This window comes from Diabrotica undecimpunctata, chromosome 4, assembly GCF_040954645.1.
Source record: "Diabrotica undecimpunctata isolate CICGRU chromosome 4, icDiaUnde3, whole genome shotgun sequence".
Classification (NCBI taxonomy): domain Eukaryota; kingdom Metazoa; phylum Arthropoda; class Insecta; order Coleoptera; family Chrysomelidae; genus Diabrotica; species Diabrotica undecimpunctata.
This window is the reverse complement of record NC_092806.1, coordinates 112,835,085-112,855,358: the sequence shown is the minus strand read 5'-3', so window position 1 is coordinate 112,855,358 and position 20,274 is coordinate 112,835,085. Positions and strand designations below refer to the sequence as shown.

General features: G+C 33.6%; 1 protein-coding gene across 6 annotated transcripts in view; it reads left to right on the top strand.

The window, feature by feature from the left end:
* toy (paired box 6 protein twin of eyeless) overlaps window positions 1–19,072 on the top strand; it is a 187,478-nt gene extending 168,406 nt beyond the window's left edge. For all 6 annotated transcript variants that reach the window (XM_072530020.1, XM_072530019.1, XM_072530021.1 and 3 more), the window contains exons 8-10: window positions 119–306; window positions 6,126–6,334; window positions 17,875–19,072. In XM_072530020.1, coding sequence (XP_072386121.1) covers window positions 119–306; window positions 6,126–6,334; window positions 17,875–17,966 — 489 coding nt within the window. In that variant the 3' untranslated portion in view covers window positions 17,967–19,072. The remainder of the gene's footprint in view (window positions 1–118; window positions 307–6,125; window positions 6,335–17,874) is intronic.
* The last annotated feature ends 1,202 nt before the right edge of the window (window positions 19,073–20,274 follow it).

Here is a 20,274-nt window from a genome sequence, read left to right as displayed (position 1 = left end):
TCCAAAATAATAATATCACATATTGAATTACCCAAAGCCACTTTCGTTCGACCTCCGAAATTGATATCGCGTTGTGACACCTCATATTTATTTATTTTTTTCTCTGTTCACTTTTCAGGTCTGGTTCAGCAACCGACGGGCGAAATGGAGGCGAGAAGAAAAATTACGAAATCAACGTCGATCTGTCGATCACGTCGGAGCTGTCAGCCCCCCGGCGTCGGCCCCCCGCTTGCCAATCAATTCCGGCTTCAATTCCATGTATTCGTCGATACCGCAGCCCATTGCGACTATGGCCGACACCTACAGGTAAGGTTGTGTGTAAAAATAGAAACGATACCCTGATAAATATTTATACGCCAAGGATCCCCTTGGGGTTGTTATACTTGAGAATATTTATTATATACTACTTCAATCTATGAACAAAACTTTTTTAAAAACTGCTTATATATTTATTTCGCTCACTAGGCAATATTATCATATTACTTTTGATTGTGGTGACGTTAATTATGAAACAGTTCTGAATATGTTTGGATCATATTATAAAATAGGGACTTCTAGAATAATTACCTTTCAACATCGACTTTCCGTCATTTGTTTATGTTTGACTATTGAAATAATTGATAATGGGTGTAATCATACAGATGCAGAAGTAGAGATTGGTGATGATTTGTTTTTATTGTTTGTTTTTGTATACACGCACAAAGATACGGCTTATCCATTCATCTGGCATTTGTCCATCTCCATAATTCAATTAAACAAAGTTGCTAGGCAACTTTTTTCTATCTCACCTAATGATGTCTATACTTCACACAGTCATATCTATACACATTCACATATCTATACTTTCACTATACTACTACAACAGAGATATCTGGTCCAACTACTTTTTTGATTAAAATATTTTGAGATTTTTACTCTATGCTTAGCTATTTTATATACCTTTCCTTACTGCACCTCTACTACCACTAACTATAAGATCATCGTTTAGATTTTTAGCTTTATCTGCACAATCTTTTGCTTTCTCTTTCGCGATCTTATAATTTTGAAGATCTATATCAAGCCTACTTTCTTGTAACTCCTTAGGCAAGTTTTTGTTTTGTTTTAATTCGTTTAAAACTACCAGGTATTATTCTGTTAAGTTTTTTTTTCGAGATTCTACCAATTTAAATTGTAGTTTTTCCAATAATAGTAGGCATATTTCTCCAAATTTCATTAGACTCCCTTCATGTTCCAGCAGCATTTCTTTCTCCTTCGTTGCTAAATAAACTTGATTACATGTTATTTATATTTTTAAGACATTTTGATTTTTCACTTCTAGTTCTTGTTTAACCATATGCTTTATCAAGATTATTTTTATATTATGTGTGGTATAAAATGCAACATTTTGCTAATCATAGCTACGAGAAGAATAAAAATATTTTAATAATCGGTTTAAAATGTTATTATTAAGTTACTTGCTATTGTTAATTTCAGTATGTTCATTTCATAATATTGAAGATTCACAAACTTTAAATTATTTACGACCTAACAACCAACAAACTCGCCGATTTTTTGTAGGATAACGATATTTTTTTTTTCGGAACAGATTTGAATCGGTGTATAATAAGCACGCTTTAAAGCTGTGATTCTTTAGCAAACTAAAAATTTTGAACTTATAAAAAGTTATATTGTGGAAAATCCACACTATATCTATTTTAATAAAACATTAAGAATTGTTTAACGCGAGAAATCGAAGCTTACATTAACCGCCGCTTCCACCAAATAATTCAGAATATTTAAACCTTCTCATCCCAGTTATATTAGAATACAATGACGGATATCCAACAAGCAGTAGATATGCCTGCATGGTGCTTCGTATAGTGTAGCCCTCTGTCTATGATAATGTGAATATGAGCCCCCTTTTCACAAAAATGTCTGTCGGGATCTGAATGACGTGACATGCTTGTAGCGGTCACGTCACGTCAGCGGCCTCTCGTGGATTAGCCTGATTCTCCTCAGACAGGACAAGAGACCGATTGGAACGACGAGAATGTTGCCAAATTGGAATATGTTTCTAGACATGTAATAAACTTAATAAATAATAAACTTAATAGGATTAGATTTAGGTTATTTGTAGAAAAAATGTTGTTAAACGAGTTACCAATTACATACTGACTTAATATTATAAACATTGTTCAAAAGCTAGTTCTAATAGTAGGTACATTGAAAAGTCTGTAAAGAACTTTAAATTAAACTATCTGCTTCAATAATTATTACACACAAATATTTTATGCCCTCAACAACAAAAATTGAAGAAAAATTTGCTACATGAAGATTATTTTCTTTTATACTCGTAGAATAAATTAGAAGAATAGTACACTAGCCAAGATAATGAAGAGACTTGAGTTCTAAATGCGCAGTAGCAAAAATTCGAAAAAGTGGGGCAGCTTACCCGTTACTTTGGCTTACAGTTTAAATATGAAAAAAGTTCTAAATCATCAAATGCAAGAAGTACTTTATAACGTTTTCTCAAATTTACAATAAATGAAGCAGAAAATAGACAATTTTGTTAATAGATTTAAGGAAAGTGCAGGAACGTGTTGCTGCAACGACAGGTACGAGTAATATGCAGCCAGAACTAAATAATTATTATTTTTACTTCCTATTTGCTTATCCGTAGATTTATACAGCATATTCTATTTGCCTTTTACCACATCCCAATCGCCATTTCTTGTTATCATACATATATTCTTCGGTGGGGTCTCTTTTTCCATTGCTGTTTTTATCTGTTCGTTCCACTGTAATCTAGGACGTCCTCTTTCGCTTGTTTTCTTCTATTTGGTTTACATTTCTAAGTTTTCAGCGGTATTCTTGTCTCTTCCATCCTTCGCACATGTCCATACCAGAATAATTTCCGTTTTCTATTTCTTCATTTATTGTCTATTTTGCACTCATTAGTTATCTAATTTGTTCATTTCTCACTTTGTCCATTAGACTTAATCTGCAGCTTCTTCTCCAAAGCATTATTCCCATTGCATTTATTCTTTTTTCTTTCTTCCATTTGTCACCCACGTCTCTGAGCGTGGGTGACATGACTTGTTATATATGTTTCATCTTATACTGTATTTGTTAAAGTTACCCCCAAGTATTTACCAGCTAAACCACTTAAACCCCAGCTATCGTTTTTGTATTCTGCTAAAATTATTGGATCATCGGTAAAAAATACTATGGATATAGTCCCATGTGTGCAAATTTCTTGTTTAGGTTTTTAGCGTTTCATCTATATAAAGTTTAAATAAGGTTGGTGACAAGCAGCATCCTTTTCCACCAACTGCTCAGCTCGCGGCTCTTTGCTATCTTAGGCTACTGTAAATACCAAAAAATGGGTGCTTTAAAATAGAGGCTCCAAATCAGGTTGATATGTGAAAAGAGAAAAACACACAACACAATGAATGTTCCGTTAGGCTTCAATGCAATAAAATTTGTTCATACATTTTCTATTTCCAGGGGGCTAAAAAGCAAAAGAAATTTATTTAATTGCATAAAAATAAATAATTATTGGAAAATGTAATAAGCTTTTCCCTGTACAATCAAGTATATATTTTTTAAGATACTTCTTATTCCAAACTACTATGTAGTAATCTAGAAGAGGACTCTACTTGTTTGTCTATTAATATTGACAAATTATATTTTGGGATATTTGCTGCAAATTTTCAACTGCATTACTCGTGTGTTACACGCTAATGTAACACATGTTAAAACTAATAGTGTTTTTTATCTGTAAGAAACAGTTTATTCCATAAATATGGCAACTATGTCAATTCCCATGGGCTTAATTCGATGAAAAAACAGTAGGGATCCCTTTATTCATACGTATTCTTAAACTGAACTCGTGGAGAAAAAAACAACTCAACAGCAGCTACTGGTGATTTATAAATGCCACTAGAACTTTTGAGGGATGATGTCTGATGTCTGTCGGATTATCGTATATTTTTTATTCCATCACGAATCTTCGGTGGAATGTTGATATTTTTTATATTTGGACGACCAACGGTATTTATGTATGTCCGATTTAAAAATGGTTTTTTATTTAACAGCAGGAAGTTCATTTCCCATAACTCTTCAAATTATTGTAAATAAGAATGAAAATTAATAGATGTTAATGAATAAATGAAAAACAATTTATAATATTTTTTATGGATCTGAACCAAACATTTGACATAATTAACTTACTAATAAGTTATAAATGGATTTTTCGAAAAAGCTCTAACACTATTGTGTGAGTATCTGAAAGGACTTAAACCAGAGTCAGTATAGATAATCACAACTTCAATTTATTTCACGTTAAATCTGTAATTTCTAAGTGACCAAAACTTGGCATCTCTATACACTACTCATCTAAAACAATCTATGTACACTCTCACACACTTAAATGTACTATAAATTCGCTGTCTGTAAATTAAATCAATATAATACATATTTGTAATAATGTTTATATTAACAGTCAAACATCAAAAATCTATGTGTTGTCTTGGATCAAAATTTAAATATAAGTTCAGTGAATAAAATGTTACAATCTGCATATTTTTTATTGATCTTCTTTTTCAAGTGTCATCTCCATTACACAGATTATCGTCACCGTTGCCCTTCTAATTTTACTAGAAACTGCTCTAATGGGTTGTTTTGAGCTGGAATCATACCATTCTCTGAGTGTTTTCAGCCAAGGTATTCCTGTTCTACCCACTCTTCATCTGTCACCGATTTCGAACTTTGATTATACCTATGAGGCGCAAGATGATGTATTTTTGTTTTTTTCTCCCAACATTATATGCCTAGATTCTGTTTTCTTTCTCTTGCTGTCCTTATAACTTCTTTTTTTTTTGTTTTTACTTTTCTTAACGCTTCATCATTCATAAAGGAATCTATCCTTGGGATCTACAGAATCCGTCTTCTTATTGCCTCTCTCGATTTAGCGTCTCCGATTCAACTACATAGTATAGAACGTTTTATACGTACCATTCAGTCAATAGTTTAATTGTGTAATTAGTACAAAGATTTTGTCATTTACAACACTTATCAAGGGACAATCTTGTGATGCATATTTTCACAAAATATTAAAATTTTTGTTACAGAATGTTTGAATAACGTGTTTGGTGTCTGGTTTGTACCAAAAAATTTATTGGTGTTCGTCGATTTAGTTGCATCAATAACCTCTGTTTAGTAGTCTCCGCTTAGAGTGTTTATAATAATTTTCTATTTATTTTATTTATTAATAAGTACCACTAAATTAATCATAAGTTTGCCAGTGTCAATTTTAATTTTTTCCAATCACGTCAAAAACTACATTCAAACGAAATTTGCAACATTAATGGGAAATTTTATTAAATGTAACTTAAATTTTAAATTTAAAACTAAATTTTAAATTAAATATTAACTTCATAATTTAAAACACTTTAGACATCAGCTATAATTATTTAATTAAATGTTCAAAATGATATCCATTAACGTCCACACAATTATAAACTTATTCTTCGAAATAATGACAAACATTTTAAAGCATTTCAGGATTTACTAGAATACATTCATGCATTATTCGTCGTCTTAGTTCTTTCAATGAACCAAGAATGGTATTGGTATCTTGCTTTTTAAATAACCCTCTGAAAAGAAGTCCAGGAGAGTTAAATCAGTGGATATTGCTGGCTATTCGATAAAACCTTTTTGACCAAGACATTGCTTAGAAAACCGTTCATTTAGGTATGACCTTGTGGTGCACCATCCTGTAACAATAAATAATCTTTTTCGTGGTTTTGAAGTAGTCGTTATAATTGTAGTATTTTTATGTTGTTTGCTTTTTAAAACTGTTCATCTGTGTATAAAGAAAATGTTTAGACCATGCGAAAAATCTCCTACAGTTTTTCGTCCATGTAAGCAAGAGAACCCAAGTAGTAGTACGGAAAGCGCAACGACACTGAGACTGGAACAGGCTTCAAATAAAAAAAGAAGTATCGTAAAGATGATGAACTGTTTATTTTAAGTAAAATTAGTTTTTGAGTATTATTGTCATTTTTTTACAAAACTACTTGTTGATTTATAATACTTAAATATATAAAATAATAAATAAAAAAACACTTTTGTTTTTGTTGCAGTTCAATGCAGAGTGGCCTGTCATCTAGCTGTCTTCAGCAAAGAGAGGCGACAGGTTACCCCTACATGTTCCACGATCCCTTGCATTCGTTGAGTTCTTCGTACAACCCGAGGAGTTGTAACCCGGCTGTAGCACACACGCAACCTACAACGCACCATCCCTCGTATGGTAGTAATGCACCTTCTTCAGTACCTCCATCAACTGGAACAGGTAGGCATACATTTTTTTTTATGTTCGAGTTTTTTGACTTTTATAAAGTCAAACTTTATAATTTAATCAAAACATTATTATTAGCAATATCACGGATAATTTATATCCACTAATATTTGACCTTTTTTTTAAATAACGAGAATGCCACTGTAGTCATAATACTGAAATCTTATTTTGAATACACTTTATAATATTTTTAATTTCCAGCTATCACTGCTAAGTAGATACTAGATTACAAAAAAGAGAAATATCGAGCATATTTTTTTTTTGGAGTACCGCAGAATTGTTTTGGTTTAAGTACAAAGAATACTCCTTCTTTTGCAAGACTAACAGCAATCACGTTGTCAGCATTCCCTTGATACCCTGGCACCCATACCATAAGTTCCTTTATAATTCTTTGCTCGTTATTTAAGGGACTGTTTTAAATTACAATATTTTACGGACTCACAAGTTGTAGACTAAAAGATTTTGGTGTACCGTTACTCTCAAGCAATAAATATTTTAGCCGAATTAACACGTTTTATGGGCAATATTGAGCATCAAAAGCAATTGCTAGTAAATACGTTTAAAATATTTTCAAGTATTTTTGAAGACTATTAATAGTCTAGTGTTAGAAGCGAAGAAAGCTGTTCAACCAATGCATTCTTACATAAGAATGTCAAACTTGGACATTCACAAGAGCTAGTATGGATAGAATAGCGAAGATACAAACAGTAATGGAAAAAAAAAGGTCAACATATGACTGTCAGATCAAAAATCAACATACGAAGGAGAAATACCTCGATAAGAAACGTCACAAAAGTTAAAGATACTACCAGCAAAACAGTAAAACTAAAGTGGAAATTCGTCAGTCATACTAATAGACAAAAAGATGGAAGATGAACTAAGATTATTCCATATTGGAGACCATGGACATACAAATGCCACGCTTGTTGGATGACATGAAGGTGTATGTACATGGCTCAAGATAGAGAAAGATGGAGAAGCGAAGGGTAAACCTATATCCAATATAAATATCGCAGGCCTAATAGATAGATATACAGTGTGTAAAAGCCAAATGGAATAAATTCATTATTTAGGTTACTGTACATATTTATAAAAAATCCCGAAACACGTCAAATTTAAATTATAACTTGACATTCTTTAACGTGAAAATGCAACCCCTAGCTTCAACCCTCTTAGAATGACAGGTACAACCCCCAATTTTTAAAATAGGAAGTATAGGCTTGTGATATATCGTTTGAAAGGTCTTTTCATTCTCCATTCAAAAATGTTGTCGCTTTCAAGTTTATTAAGATTAATTAAGATAAAATACATTAAAATCATGTGGTTACCGAAATTCGCTAAACTATACTCAAAACTTATTTCCCGTTTAGGTCTTGATAATGAGAAAGTGAACAAAAACCATAGCAATGTGGTTTTTAGATGGTAACCATTAAAAAACTTTAAAGAATTTTCGTGGCAACGTTATTTTAACACGCATTAGTAAATTGTTTTATTTAAGTTTTTTTTCAGTATTTTAATTTAAGTAAAAAGTTCGTTCAATTGAATTCTGAAAAATGATTAGATTAACGAAAATGCATAAAATAACAGTTTTACAAATGATTGGTTACGGAGATAACACCCGAACACAACAGGAAGTAACTCGCCTATTTCATGAGAAATTTCCTAATTTACCGCCTATATCCCAAGGAACAATAAGTAAAATAGAGAAGCAGTTTCGCGAGTTTGGTCATGTAAGGCAGATAAAAAAAGCATTCAATGCTGGCCATACATCGATAGTAAACATATTAAAAGAAAATAAATTGCATCCTTATAAGATGATACCTACTCAGGAGCTCATGGAAGACGATTTTGATAAGAGAACTTTTTTTTGTGAGCAAATGGTGGACATGTTGGATAACAATATTATCCAATTAGAAGACGTTATGTTTTCTGATGAGTGTACTTTTTCACTTAACGGTCATATGCTAATAGGCAAAATTGCCGCTACTGGGCCACGGAAAATCCTCACTGGATGAGAGAAGAACACACTCAATACCCTCAAAAGGTTAATGTTTGGGCAGGGATTGTAGGAAACAATACCATTGGTCCCTTTTTCATTGAGGGCAACTTGAATAGCAACAATTATTTGACACTACTTCAAAATGATGTCATTCCAACGTTGGCAAATTTATATCCTGATCCAGGAAACCCTCAAGTTCCAGCGAATACGATATGGTTTCAGCAGAATGGAGCACCACCACATTACCAACTTAATGTCCGGCATTACCTCGATACAATATTTCCCAATCGGTGGATAAGGAGGCGAGGATTGATTGAATGGCCAGCGCGATCACCTGATCTTACATTATTTGATTTCTTTTTATGGGGATATGTGAAGAGTCATGTGTACAAAACTAATCTTTCTGATTTAAATGACTTAAAAGAACGAATAACGCTTGCGATTAGGATGTTGCCAAGACGTTCGCGGTGACCATTTTGAACATCTACTTCATTAACATTCATAGTTCTTTTTCGTGTTCTACATTTTATTACGTTTTGCATTACATTTTAGTTTTTGATTGTATTGTAGCGAATTTCGGTAACCACATGATTTTAATTTAGTTTATCTTAATTAATTTTAATAAACTTGAAAGCGACAACATTTTTGAATGGAGAATGAAAAGACCTTTCAAACGATATATCACAAGCCTATACTTCCTATTTTAAAAATTGGGGGTTGTACCTGTCATTCTAAGGGGGTTGAAGGTAGGAGTTGCATTTTCACGTTAAAGAATGTCAAGTTATAATTTAAATTTGATGTGTTTCGGGATTTTTTATAAATATGTACAGTAACCTAAATAATGAATTTATTCCATTTGGCTTTTACACACTCTATAGTGTTAGACGTTAGAAAAATAAAAGATTATTAACTTTTACTGCTACTACTTCATGTGTTTATAAGTTTGAAATGTTGAGATTACAGCGATTTCGTTTTTTAATAGCTCATAAGTGTTCACTATCACTGTAGTGAGAGTTCGATATCTTGTTTTGAATTCAACACATCTATGGGAATCTTCACGTATTGCGTTCTTCCAACCCTAGAATCTCCAAATGTCGTGAGACGCCAGATACTTAACCAATGTTGGCTTTGGCTTAAAGATACTTTCTAAAGCGATTCTTAAAACGAATGTATATGTAGTGGGGGAAGGTCTAGCAATATGTCTAAGGCTGCTGTAGGTTTCGATCGTAACCGTAATCTTATACTAAATGACGACGGTTATATATAACCAATCATTTTTAGTTTTATACTCCATATTTTGCTAAAAAGAATACAGCATGTCCATGCAACTATTGTTGCTTTAAATGTGATACTTGCGAATGCAAAGTGCGCATTCCACGTAAGTTTTCTATTAAGGATAACAAAGAGATACTTAACTTCTTCTGAAGATGATAGTGTAATTCCATTCATGGTCTGGGGTTTAATTGTAAATTTTTTCTGTCAGTAAATAAAATAAATGACGTTTTATAAATATAATTAACTTAAAATATTTTATTCGTACACCAGATAGTTAATAAATTAAAAGAATCTTGCATGCAATCATCAATAATACTGTCATGCTTACCACTACATCTAGATTATCCTAATTCGAAGTAATAATTGTTTATAACAACTATTTATAAGTATAAAGTACACAAGAGACAAATCGCAAACAATACCTTGTAAAACACGTGGTCATCGTCTTGATTTACATCTTTAACTTTTGAGTATTGGCCCATTGTTTATATATCAATATTTTGTGAGTTAGGTTTATTATTAGAAATTCAAAGAATTTTTAGAGGGGTAATATCATGTTAACCTTTGTTAGTTAGTTAAATTTGCGCAATAACCTGTAATTGTCTTTCGTCCCAGGCCTTTTTTTAATTTTTTTATGAACTATAGTATGATGGGATAATTGTATCTTATTAGATAATCGTCATAGTTCCCGAAGCGATGCTCCGGTCTAGCCTCAATAAGATGCGCACAAAGCAAAGAAAAGCTGTCCCGAGAGACTTTCTCGTCATTGAAAATCTCTATCATCAACGTGGACGAGGGCGCACGCTGTGCCGCCACATAAAGGTACAGATGTTGAGGTTAAGTGGCCTCCCCCGGGGAGAAAGGAACCAAACGAAGCTTGCAACCAGAACAACGATGTCGCTGTCGGTGGTGTGGTGGCTGGTGCTCCCCCCTTCCCCCACTTTTTCGCTTTAGTTCGCACGTTATTGAGCGTCCGTCGAGCCGAGAATTGGAAAACCACCCTCTTTCCCGCCAACGACTGACACTTTAAACTGATCACGGACAATGAAATTTACGGCGTCGAACAACCGCCACCGGGAAAAGTGGAAAACTGCTGCCGAGGCTCCTTTTCCGTCTTGTTCTTGTTGGCACACGTTACAGGGTGGATTACATTTACTCACGTTTCTTGTCAAATATATTTTTCCTAAGAATCTCATTGAAATAATAACATAAAGTTGTTCTAAGAGAAAAAGGAAAATAGTTTAAAAATTCTCAAGTTAAAAAGTTAAGAAAACTTTTTTTATTAAGAAAATTAACCCTCCTAATGTAATTTCGGTATTTATTTCGCTCTTAAATCATTTTCGTCAGTTCTCGGACAAGTGACGAAACTGTATTGACATGATTGTTTCACCGTATTTATGTTGCATAGGAGCCTTTCCCGGCCGAAAGTGCCCATTCACCACATACTGTGATCATTTTTAACTTTCGTTTCTAAGGACTCAAACTAACAACTAGCCTATATTTGTCCACTGCTGAACGTAGGCCTCCCGTAAAATTTTCCACCTCTTCCTATCTTGAGCTTCTTGCATCCAATTTACTTTGTGGTGATTCGCTTTATTTCATCCATCCATCTAGTCGGTGGTCGTCCTCTATTTCGATATGCCTCTTGCCTTAGTCGCCATTCCAGAATCTTTCTGGTCCATCTATCATTCGTCAATCTGGCACCATGCCCGGCCCCCAATCCCATTTTATCATGGCTATTTTTTTAACTGCATCCGTGGCTCCTGTTCTTCTTCTTATTTCTAGGTTTGGTACTTTATCTTTAATGGTAATACCTTACATTGATCTTTCCATACCGAGTTATGTAACTGTTGTTTTATTTATTGTTCCTTTTTTCGGAGTTATTGTTTCTGCACCATATAGGTATAAGGACTGGTAAAACGCGTTGGTTACAAATATTTCTTATTAAATAAATTGGAATATTAGACTTGAAAATGTTGTTCAATCTACCAAAGGCAGCCCATGTGAGACCTATCCTTCTTTGTATATCAGTTGTCTAATTGTCTCGACCTAGGCGAATCCATGCCCTAGATATTTGTAAGCTATTACTTGGTCGATGCTATATCTTTCAATCTGAATTTTATCGCTGACTACAAGGTTGGTCAAGGTTGGTTTCTCAGATATCTGTGGAGTATACTATTGATACGATTTCCTAGTCCTTTGTAAAGATTTGACATCGTGTACATTTGTAGAGATGACTTCTTTCCAGCCACTGTAGAACTCTGGGTCCACAAAGTTTTCTTTAACGAATCTACTTGCTCGTTCTCTTGCACCCTTCATTTATGGCACCCATATTAAAAACACAATTTTGCCTTTTGTCAGTATGTTAATACGATCTTTGCAATTACTTACCAATTTTATTTGATAAAAGAGTTCTTACCATGTTATTATTGCTAACATTTTCTTATGTAAAAACTGAAAAATCTTTCATTTATTGACTAATTGTTCTCAGACAATCGTTTTACCAAAGATTTTAATTTTTTGTATAGCTGATATTGATATTGATATTGTTATTCTTGCTTGAGTCCCTAAACACAACGAGTTCTATTAGTTTTATAATTTGTAATTTCAGGTATACTATTATCAAATACTTAATCTGATTCAGTCAATTTTTCACTCATTTTTTAAGTTAATTATTAAATCTTGTTTTACACTGTTAAGAGTGAGAATGTTTACTCTCTGCAAATGATTTGGGAATTATTACATTCATTTATGGTCATTCAGTAATATTATTTTTACCTTCAAATCCAACCTCATCAGCAAAATAATCAAAGGAAACGTTTGCCAAGTAATTATTTATAATTAGACGGATGTTTATTTTTATAAAACAATAATTGCTTTTTTATGTCAAACAAATTATTTTATTTATTTAAATTACATGTGGTACCTAATATTTTTTCTGGCCCTCTGAATGAAAAAGATTGATTTTTTAAATGGGATTAGTTTTTCCCAAAACCTACATACTGCTATTTGAATTTTTAAGTCATTTGTTTCTCCCAAGTTCTTCTATTTTGCAGATCTTTTTGCAGATTGATTATACATTATTTGGTTTTAAACCAAGTCGGTGAATTATTTTGTTATTGATTATTTTGGTACAGATTTGGAATTGACTAATAATTTAAGTAGTTTTTATATGTTTATTAACATGGAGATCTTGTTTCGCGTATTTTTTACCGAATCTTAAACCAAAAATCTAGATATTTGTGTAATAAGTTGCTAGGTACTAAGTCTGTCATTTAATGAAGGAATGTATCCACTGTCTACGTTTTTAATTAACAAAATTCCTTTAAGACGATTATGCTGCACTCTAATTTAACACTGGACTAACATAACAACCTAATTTGCAAAAAGTGGTGAATAATTGAAAAATTCAGGAAATAAAGTAGGTACATGGAAGAACAATTCGGAAGAACATTGTAAGAAAAATACATGACGGATACCGATGTTCTTGGATGATCAGGACAAAAATAACTGTTAATGAGGTAAAACATGCAATAAAACAACAAAAAGAATAAGGCACCTGTCTCGGATAATATACTGACAGAAAGACTAAAACTATTAGAAAACGATCAAGTTAAACTCTTAATAAGTGACTTATTAATTTGGAGCAAATATGAATATATTCAGCCACATATCCTCCTCGCTCAAAACGTTTTCGAATAAAAATAAAATCGAAATTTAAATCATCCCCTTTTATTTTCCCACGTCTCGTCCAAGAACAATCACTTTCCATATTTCCTGTCGGTGAAAATGTAGATCCACTTTAAAACATCAATTTTCTTCCCGACTCGGGAAACACGGCGAAGCGCTGAAGGAAAAATTGTACAAGAAACTTAAAAGTTATAAGATGCTATAAAAAGATCCCTGACGATATTGCTCACGTCGAGGAGAAAGCCGATTGTAAATTTCACGTATGAGGGGAACAGGTTCTGCCTTTGAGAACTTTACAACATACAGGGATATTCAGGAAGACGGTTAGGGCAAATATCAAAATCAATATATATATATATATATATATATATATATATATATATATATATATATATATATATATATATATTTGAGTTGGTTATTATATTAATATCTTCTCCGATTTTTTAGGTACTTTGTTAAGAGTTTAACTTTATCATCTTCCCATAGTTTTAGTGTTGTGGTTAGTATATATTATCCAAGATAGGTGCTTAATTCTTCTTTACCGTTGTGCCTCTTACTAGAGACTATTCTGATTGCATGTTTTACCTCATTAACATTTATTTTGGTCCTGATCATAAAAGAACATCGATTTCTGTCATTTATTTTTCTTCAAATTATTCTTTCATGTTCTTGTATTTCCGTTTGCCGTTGTGCCTCTTACTAGAGACTATTCTGATTGCATGTTTTACTTCATTAACATTTATTTTGGTCCTGATCATAAAAGAACATCGATTTCTGTCATTTATTTTTCTTCAAATTATTCTTTCATGTTCTTGTATTTCCCGCTTTTTTAATTATTCTTCACTTTTTGCAAATCATCAGGTTGTTATGTTTTTCCAGTGAATTCTACAGCCATAACTCTTTGGCATTTTGAAAAATCTGTTTTGGTAATTTTGACAATTAGATGGTATACTAGTCCTCGTTTAAAAACTTTTATTTTTTTATCAAAAACTATTTATTTTTTCTACAATCTTGTTTTCATGGTGTGAACGTTTGACTAAATTGTAATGTTCTCTAAATATTTGCATTACATTCACAAAATCTAGTAAATAATCTCCCGTTTTTACAGTTTAGTTAACGTTGTTATAAAAAATTCATAGTCGTAGTAGTTGTAGTACCAACTGTGTTGGTACTTCTTTAGATTGTACTATTTTTTTAGTTATTGGTATAGAACTCAAAACATCATCTTCAATTTCTATTATTAAATCTTTATTTGCAGGAAAAAAATTTTAACAAATAACGCTGTTTCTAGGCACATTCTCCATTTTGTTAAAAAGGGTTAATGGGTGTCTTAGGCAATTATTTTGTATGCTTGAATTTGGGCAGACGCGGTCAAAAATATTTTTAATATTATTTATTAATTCATTTACCATTGGAAACTGTTATCTGAGGCCCAGCGCGCATGGTGCAACTGCTTTAAAACAACGGTTTGAAACTGATTGAAAACTGATGACAGAGAAGTTGAAAAACATGAAGAGTTGTATAATTATAAAATTTCTGTACTCAACTTTCTATCAATCTGGGACAGTTTTTTGACTGCTACTAGTCCAAGAGCCCTACAAGATCACTACGTTCATAACGTAGTTAATCAAACTCACATTTTTACATACATTTAAGAATAGGAGACAACATTGATAGCAGGTTGCTAGTCAAAAAGTGGCCGCAAATATTTTTTATTCAATTCATGGTAATTAATTTTTAAAGAAAAAATTTATTTAGAGTACTTACTTATTTTTTAAATTAAATACGCTGTTCATGACGTACCTCTATGCATATTTTTTTATATCAAATTAAAGCTGTTTTTTTAATATGATGATATAAGATGCCCAAGAAACAATTCTCACAAATTAGGATTACCAACTGTTAAAAACGCGAGGTATCAAAGTTAAAGTAAAATAGAGTTAGCGCGCAACTGTTGACAAGTATTAATAGGTACATTATTAATACTATATATCGACGCATACTTTAACAACTAACATAACTGACACTAGCCATGTCAAACCATTGGCATTGCGCGCTAGCTCTCTTTTACTTTATCTTTGATATCTCGCATTTTTGTCGAAGCAATATTCTTGTTCTCCCTCGTTTTCTTTTGGAATGCTCAGTTCATTTTTCTAGCTTCTTTGGTTATCTATTTTCAGACATTCTCCGAGTTATTTTCTTTTGTTATTTTATTGTTCCGTAATAGTCCATGTAGCTGTCTAGTGGCTGATCTTGCTTGAGCCAATCCTAGAATGTATTTCTTCGTTATTCCCTGCTTTTAATGTTATTTGGACAAGTATTTGAAGGTTTCAGTTGATTTTATAATTCCCATTTCAATTTGTAGGCTTTCTGGTTTTCCTCCTGCAACTAAGTATTCGGTTTTCTGAATATTAATTGTAAGGCCCCACTTGGTGTACTCCTCTTCTAGTTTTCTAAGCATATAGTCTACATCACTCTCCTCTTCAGCTAGAATGACTTAGTCGTCAGCAAAGTGTATCGTGTACAAACTCTCGTCTTCGATTGGAATACCCGTATTGCAGCATTTTCTTGAGACAGATATAGACAGACGAGACTTACGAATCATTATCAATCTGTATTGGAATCAAAAGGCCAATATAAAGATAGAAGAACAAAAGTCCGAAAATATAGATATAAAGAGAGGAGTAAGACAGGGCTGTGTTCTGTCACCATTACTGTTTAACGTGTACAGTGAAGCCATATTCCAGAAAGCGATAGCGGATCTGGGTGATGGAATCTCTGTAAACGGAAGAATAGTAAATAACATAAGATTCGCTGATGACACTGTTATAATGGCAGACACCCTGGAATCGCTACAAGAATTGGTAAATAGAATTAACGATTATTGCATTAGATACGGACTAAAAATAAATAAGAGAAAAACTAAATTTATAATTGTCTCAAAAACGCAACATGGAAATAAAAGATTAATGATAGAGCAAACCCAAATAGAAAAAGTAGAGACATACAAATAGCTGGAAACCTGGGTCGATGACAAAAATGACCAAAGCAGAGAAATCAAAGTCCGAATTGAAACTGCAAGGCAAGCATTTGTGAAAATGAAGACAATGCTTACCAACAGAGACCTTCAGTTGCATCTCAGATTGAGGGCTCTAAGATGTTACATATTTTCTATCTTACTATACGGAATGGAAGCTTGGACATTGAAGAAACAACACATAAGAAAAATAGAAGCGTTCGAAATGTGGTGTTACAGAAGAATACTAAAAATTCAGTGGGTTGGTTCAAAGGATTACCAATGCTGAGGTACTACGACGTCTAAATAAGGAGTTAGAAATTATGAACAGCATAAAAAGAAGAAAACTAGAGTATTTGGGTCACATAACCAGAGGAGAAAAATATGAGCTGCTGAGAATTATTATGCAAGGAAGGATCCAAGGAAGAAGAAGCATAGGAAGAAGACGCATCTTCTGGCTGAAGAACCTTAGAGAATGGTTTAACTGTAGTTCACTACAACTTTTCAGAGCAGCAGTCAACAAAGTGACCATAGCCGTTATGATATCCAACCTCCGATAGGAGATGGAACTTTAAGAAGAAGAAGCATTTTTTTCTCCACGCTGAGAGCTCCTCATTCAGATATATTTTGAAGAGTGTAGGTGCTATCCTTGCAGCATCCTTGCAGCATCCTTGCTTTATACCCTTAGTAATAGGAATTTCTGTAGTTAATTTGTTTTCAGTTTTAGTGTTAAATCTGCTTTAGAAAAAAAAATATGCTGTCTATACAGGATCTGCTTGCACGAAAAGCATTCTATTCTTCTACACATGACATCTCTTTTTTTATAAGCCCCAGCATCCGTTGGAATTGATTAACTCTGTATAATCGACTTCTGCATATTTTTTTCCTAATGAATTTTTTTTGGCATGCTTTGTTGATACTATTTTTGTAAAAATTCACGGACCTTGAGATATTGTACACTTATTTAACTGCTGCTACACAATGATTTGACAACATTAGATATCCCAGAGTTTTGATAAATATAATAAAATCAGCATTATATAACGTGCCACCAAACGAAAATACTTGAAGCAAAATCATGTCACCACTTTGACATTGGTAAACAGATATTCACTACTACATCGCAACAAGAAAGCTTTGCAACTTTAGAATAACTTTAACTCTTTCACTTCAAATAAACTGATAAATCCATTGTATAAGTGTACAATTGTGCAATCCACCCACTGTATAAAATCACAGTATGAGCGCATGAGTTGATATTAACTGAGACAAAAAAATCTAAAGCATGTCATATCATAACTAGTAAACTGTTTTAGAAAGTAGTAAATAAAGCGTGGATTTGGTTAGTGTCAATCTTCAAAAAGTAGCAAATAGTTATAAATAAATTAATTGTTAATCTTTTTGTGTTAATTTATTTGTTAACTTTTCTACAGAATTAAATTACATTATCAATATGATTTTCTAATCACCCTATATACAGAAAACTCACACACTACTTTATTTTATTGATGAATAATAAAAATATCGAATACATTTCCATTTTTGTTGCAGGTGTGATATCAGCTGGCGTGTCGGTCCCAGTACAAATCCCCAGCCAATCCACGACGGACATCGCCTCCAGCTACTGGCCCCGAATTCAGTGATCTCAACTCTTCGGTTTTCCTCCGCCGAGCCTGCTCGTGCCCCAGGAAAACCCGGCCCTGCAAGCCACCCTCACGCCCCCTATTGTCGCCACGACCTCTGTTACGTTCCAAATTTAAAGTAGAAAGTCCCACCTCTATTTTATCAAAATTTAAATAATTCAGGACGTGTAAGAGCGGTTGCCTATAATATATTATAAGCAAGGTGGCGAAAATAAAATTAGTAATTTTTAAATAGGGGTAATGTCTGGCAAATTGTGCTGAAGTTAAGGGAACACGTCCTCTTTTTTGTGAAGAAACTAATTTAGATCGTTCTTTCTAGAGTTATCTTGGAAGAATTGGGATCATAAAATTGAAATTTTTGAATCTCGGTATTATTCGGTGACCTCCGTGTGTCAAGTTGTCAAGTGTTCGGAAAGACGACGGAAAGAAAGTGATTCCAGATTTGACGGTGTTACTGAAAGGTTGGGCTAGATTAAAAACGGCATTTCGTTTTTTTGCTTTTGCTGCTGTTCCATGTGGGATCTGGACTAGTCCGAACCGTGTGGATATTCAAGGGGATTTGCTGCCTTCGTGGAATTCCAGTTATAGTTCAGCGTGTCTTCAATCCAAAATCCCATACGCTTGTCGCTGTACATAGACTTGTGTGACAATGTTGAAAAGTTAAAAATTACAGCCAGACGGAAAAATACGAAGAAGAAGAAGCAGAAAAAAACAAACAAACCAACCAACCCCTTCTTAGCCAGATTAGGGGTTTGAAATATCCCAAATTGGACCGAAGCGTAGCCGGCTATTTGGACTCGTGATTAAGGCTAATTTCTTGATCTAAATACGACTCCCGGTATTCACGTGTACTGTAGATCCGCTTTTTTTAGCGAAATTGTGGATATTCCAAAAAAACCCTTCCACGAAGGCAGCAAATCCCCTTGAATATCCACACGGTTCGGACTAGTCCAGATCCCACATGGAACAGCAGCAAAAGCAAAAAAACGAAATGCCGTTTTTAATCTAGCCCAACCTTTCAGTAACACCGTCAAATCTGGAATCACTTTCTTTCCGTCGTCTTTCCGAACACTTGACAACTTGACACACGGAGGTCACCGAATAATACCGAGATTCAAAAATTTCAATTTTATGATCCCAATTCTTCCAAGATAACTCTAGAAAGAACGATCTAAATTAGTTTCTTCACAAAAAAGAGGACGTGTTCCCTTAACTTCAGCACAATTTGCCAGACATTACCCCTATTTAAAAATTACTAATTTTATTTTCGCCACCTTGCTTATAATATATTATAGGCAACCGCTCTTACACGTCCTGAATTATTTAAATTTTGATAAAATAGAGGTGGGACTTTCTACTTTAAATTTGGAACGTAACAACACCTCCCTTTCCCAGAGGAAAATTTACGAGGAAAAACTAGACGAAGAAAATTTTCCCTCGCGCTAGCGACGCACTACCTAAACTCCGAGCGAAGTCCACAACACAATCATCATCCACACCGTCTTCACCGTGCGCAAGTACTTGGACAACGAAAGACATACCAATCTCAAACCACACGCACAAAGCAACAACTTACTTACAACACTTACTCCACTTCCACACAACAGTCATCTCTCATCGTATGAGATCAAGTAGAATAGTTTCAAATTCCAACGTCAATCTGACAACACTGATTAGGTCGGTTACTGGATGTTGCCCTTATTCGCGACCTCCCAGCTCTGGGGCATCGCTAGTACTTCACTATACCTCGCATAACATGAGTCCATAAGAAACTCTCCACCATTCCACTCTTACTGATACTGCGAGGAACATCTACCGAAACAGTAGTGTAATTCCAATTGTTCATTAAAATAAAAATGAGATAGGTCTTTCAGAATTTAAATCCGTATACAACGAAATTTAGTGAATCATCCAAAACTAAGCTATTATCCAACAAGATTCACCAAAACATAATTATGTGGCTTCGAAAAAATCCCAATTAAATAGAATGGCTTACTAACATCAAAACAAATCCCAACGCCATATCATCGAAGACAACATATTTCTGACCAAACCTAAGTGACATTCAATTCCATAAATCAAAAGAAATTAAGGCTACCGCAACCCTACGACTTCGTATTGGCTACCTAACACAAAAAAAAACGAATCGGTTGACCATCCAAATACATCCTAAGAACAGATCATAGCCAACACTCAGTCATCCTTCACGGACACAACAAAAAAAATAAATACAACCAATTTCAAAAGACTAACTAAATTTACTTAGACTAGACAAAACTTTTGCTAGTCCGTTCTACTCCGACCTAAA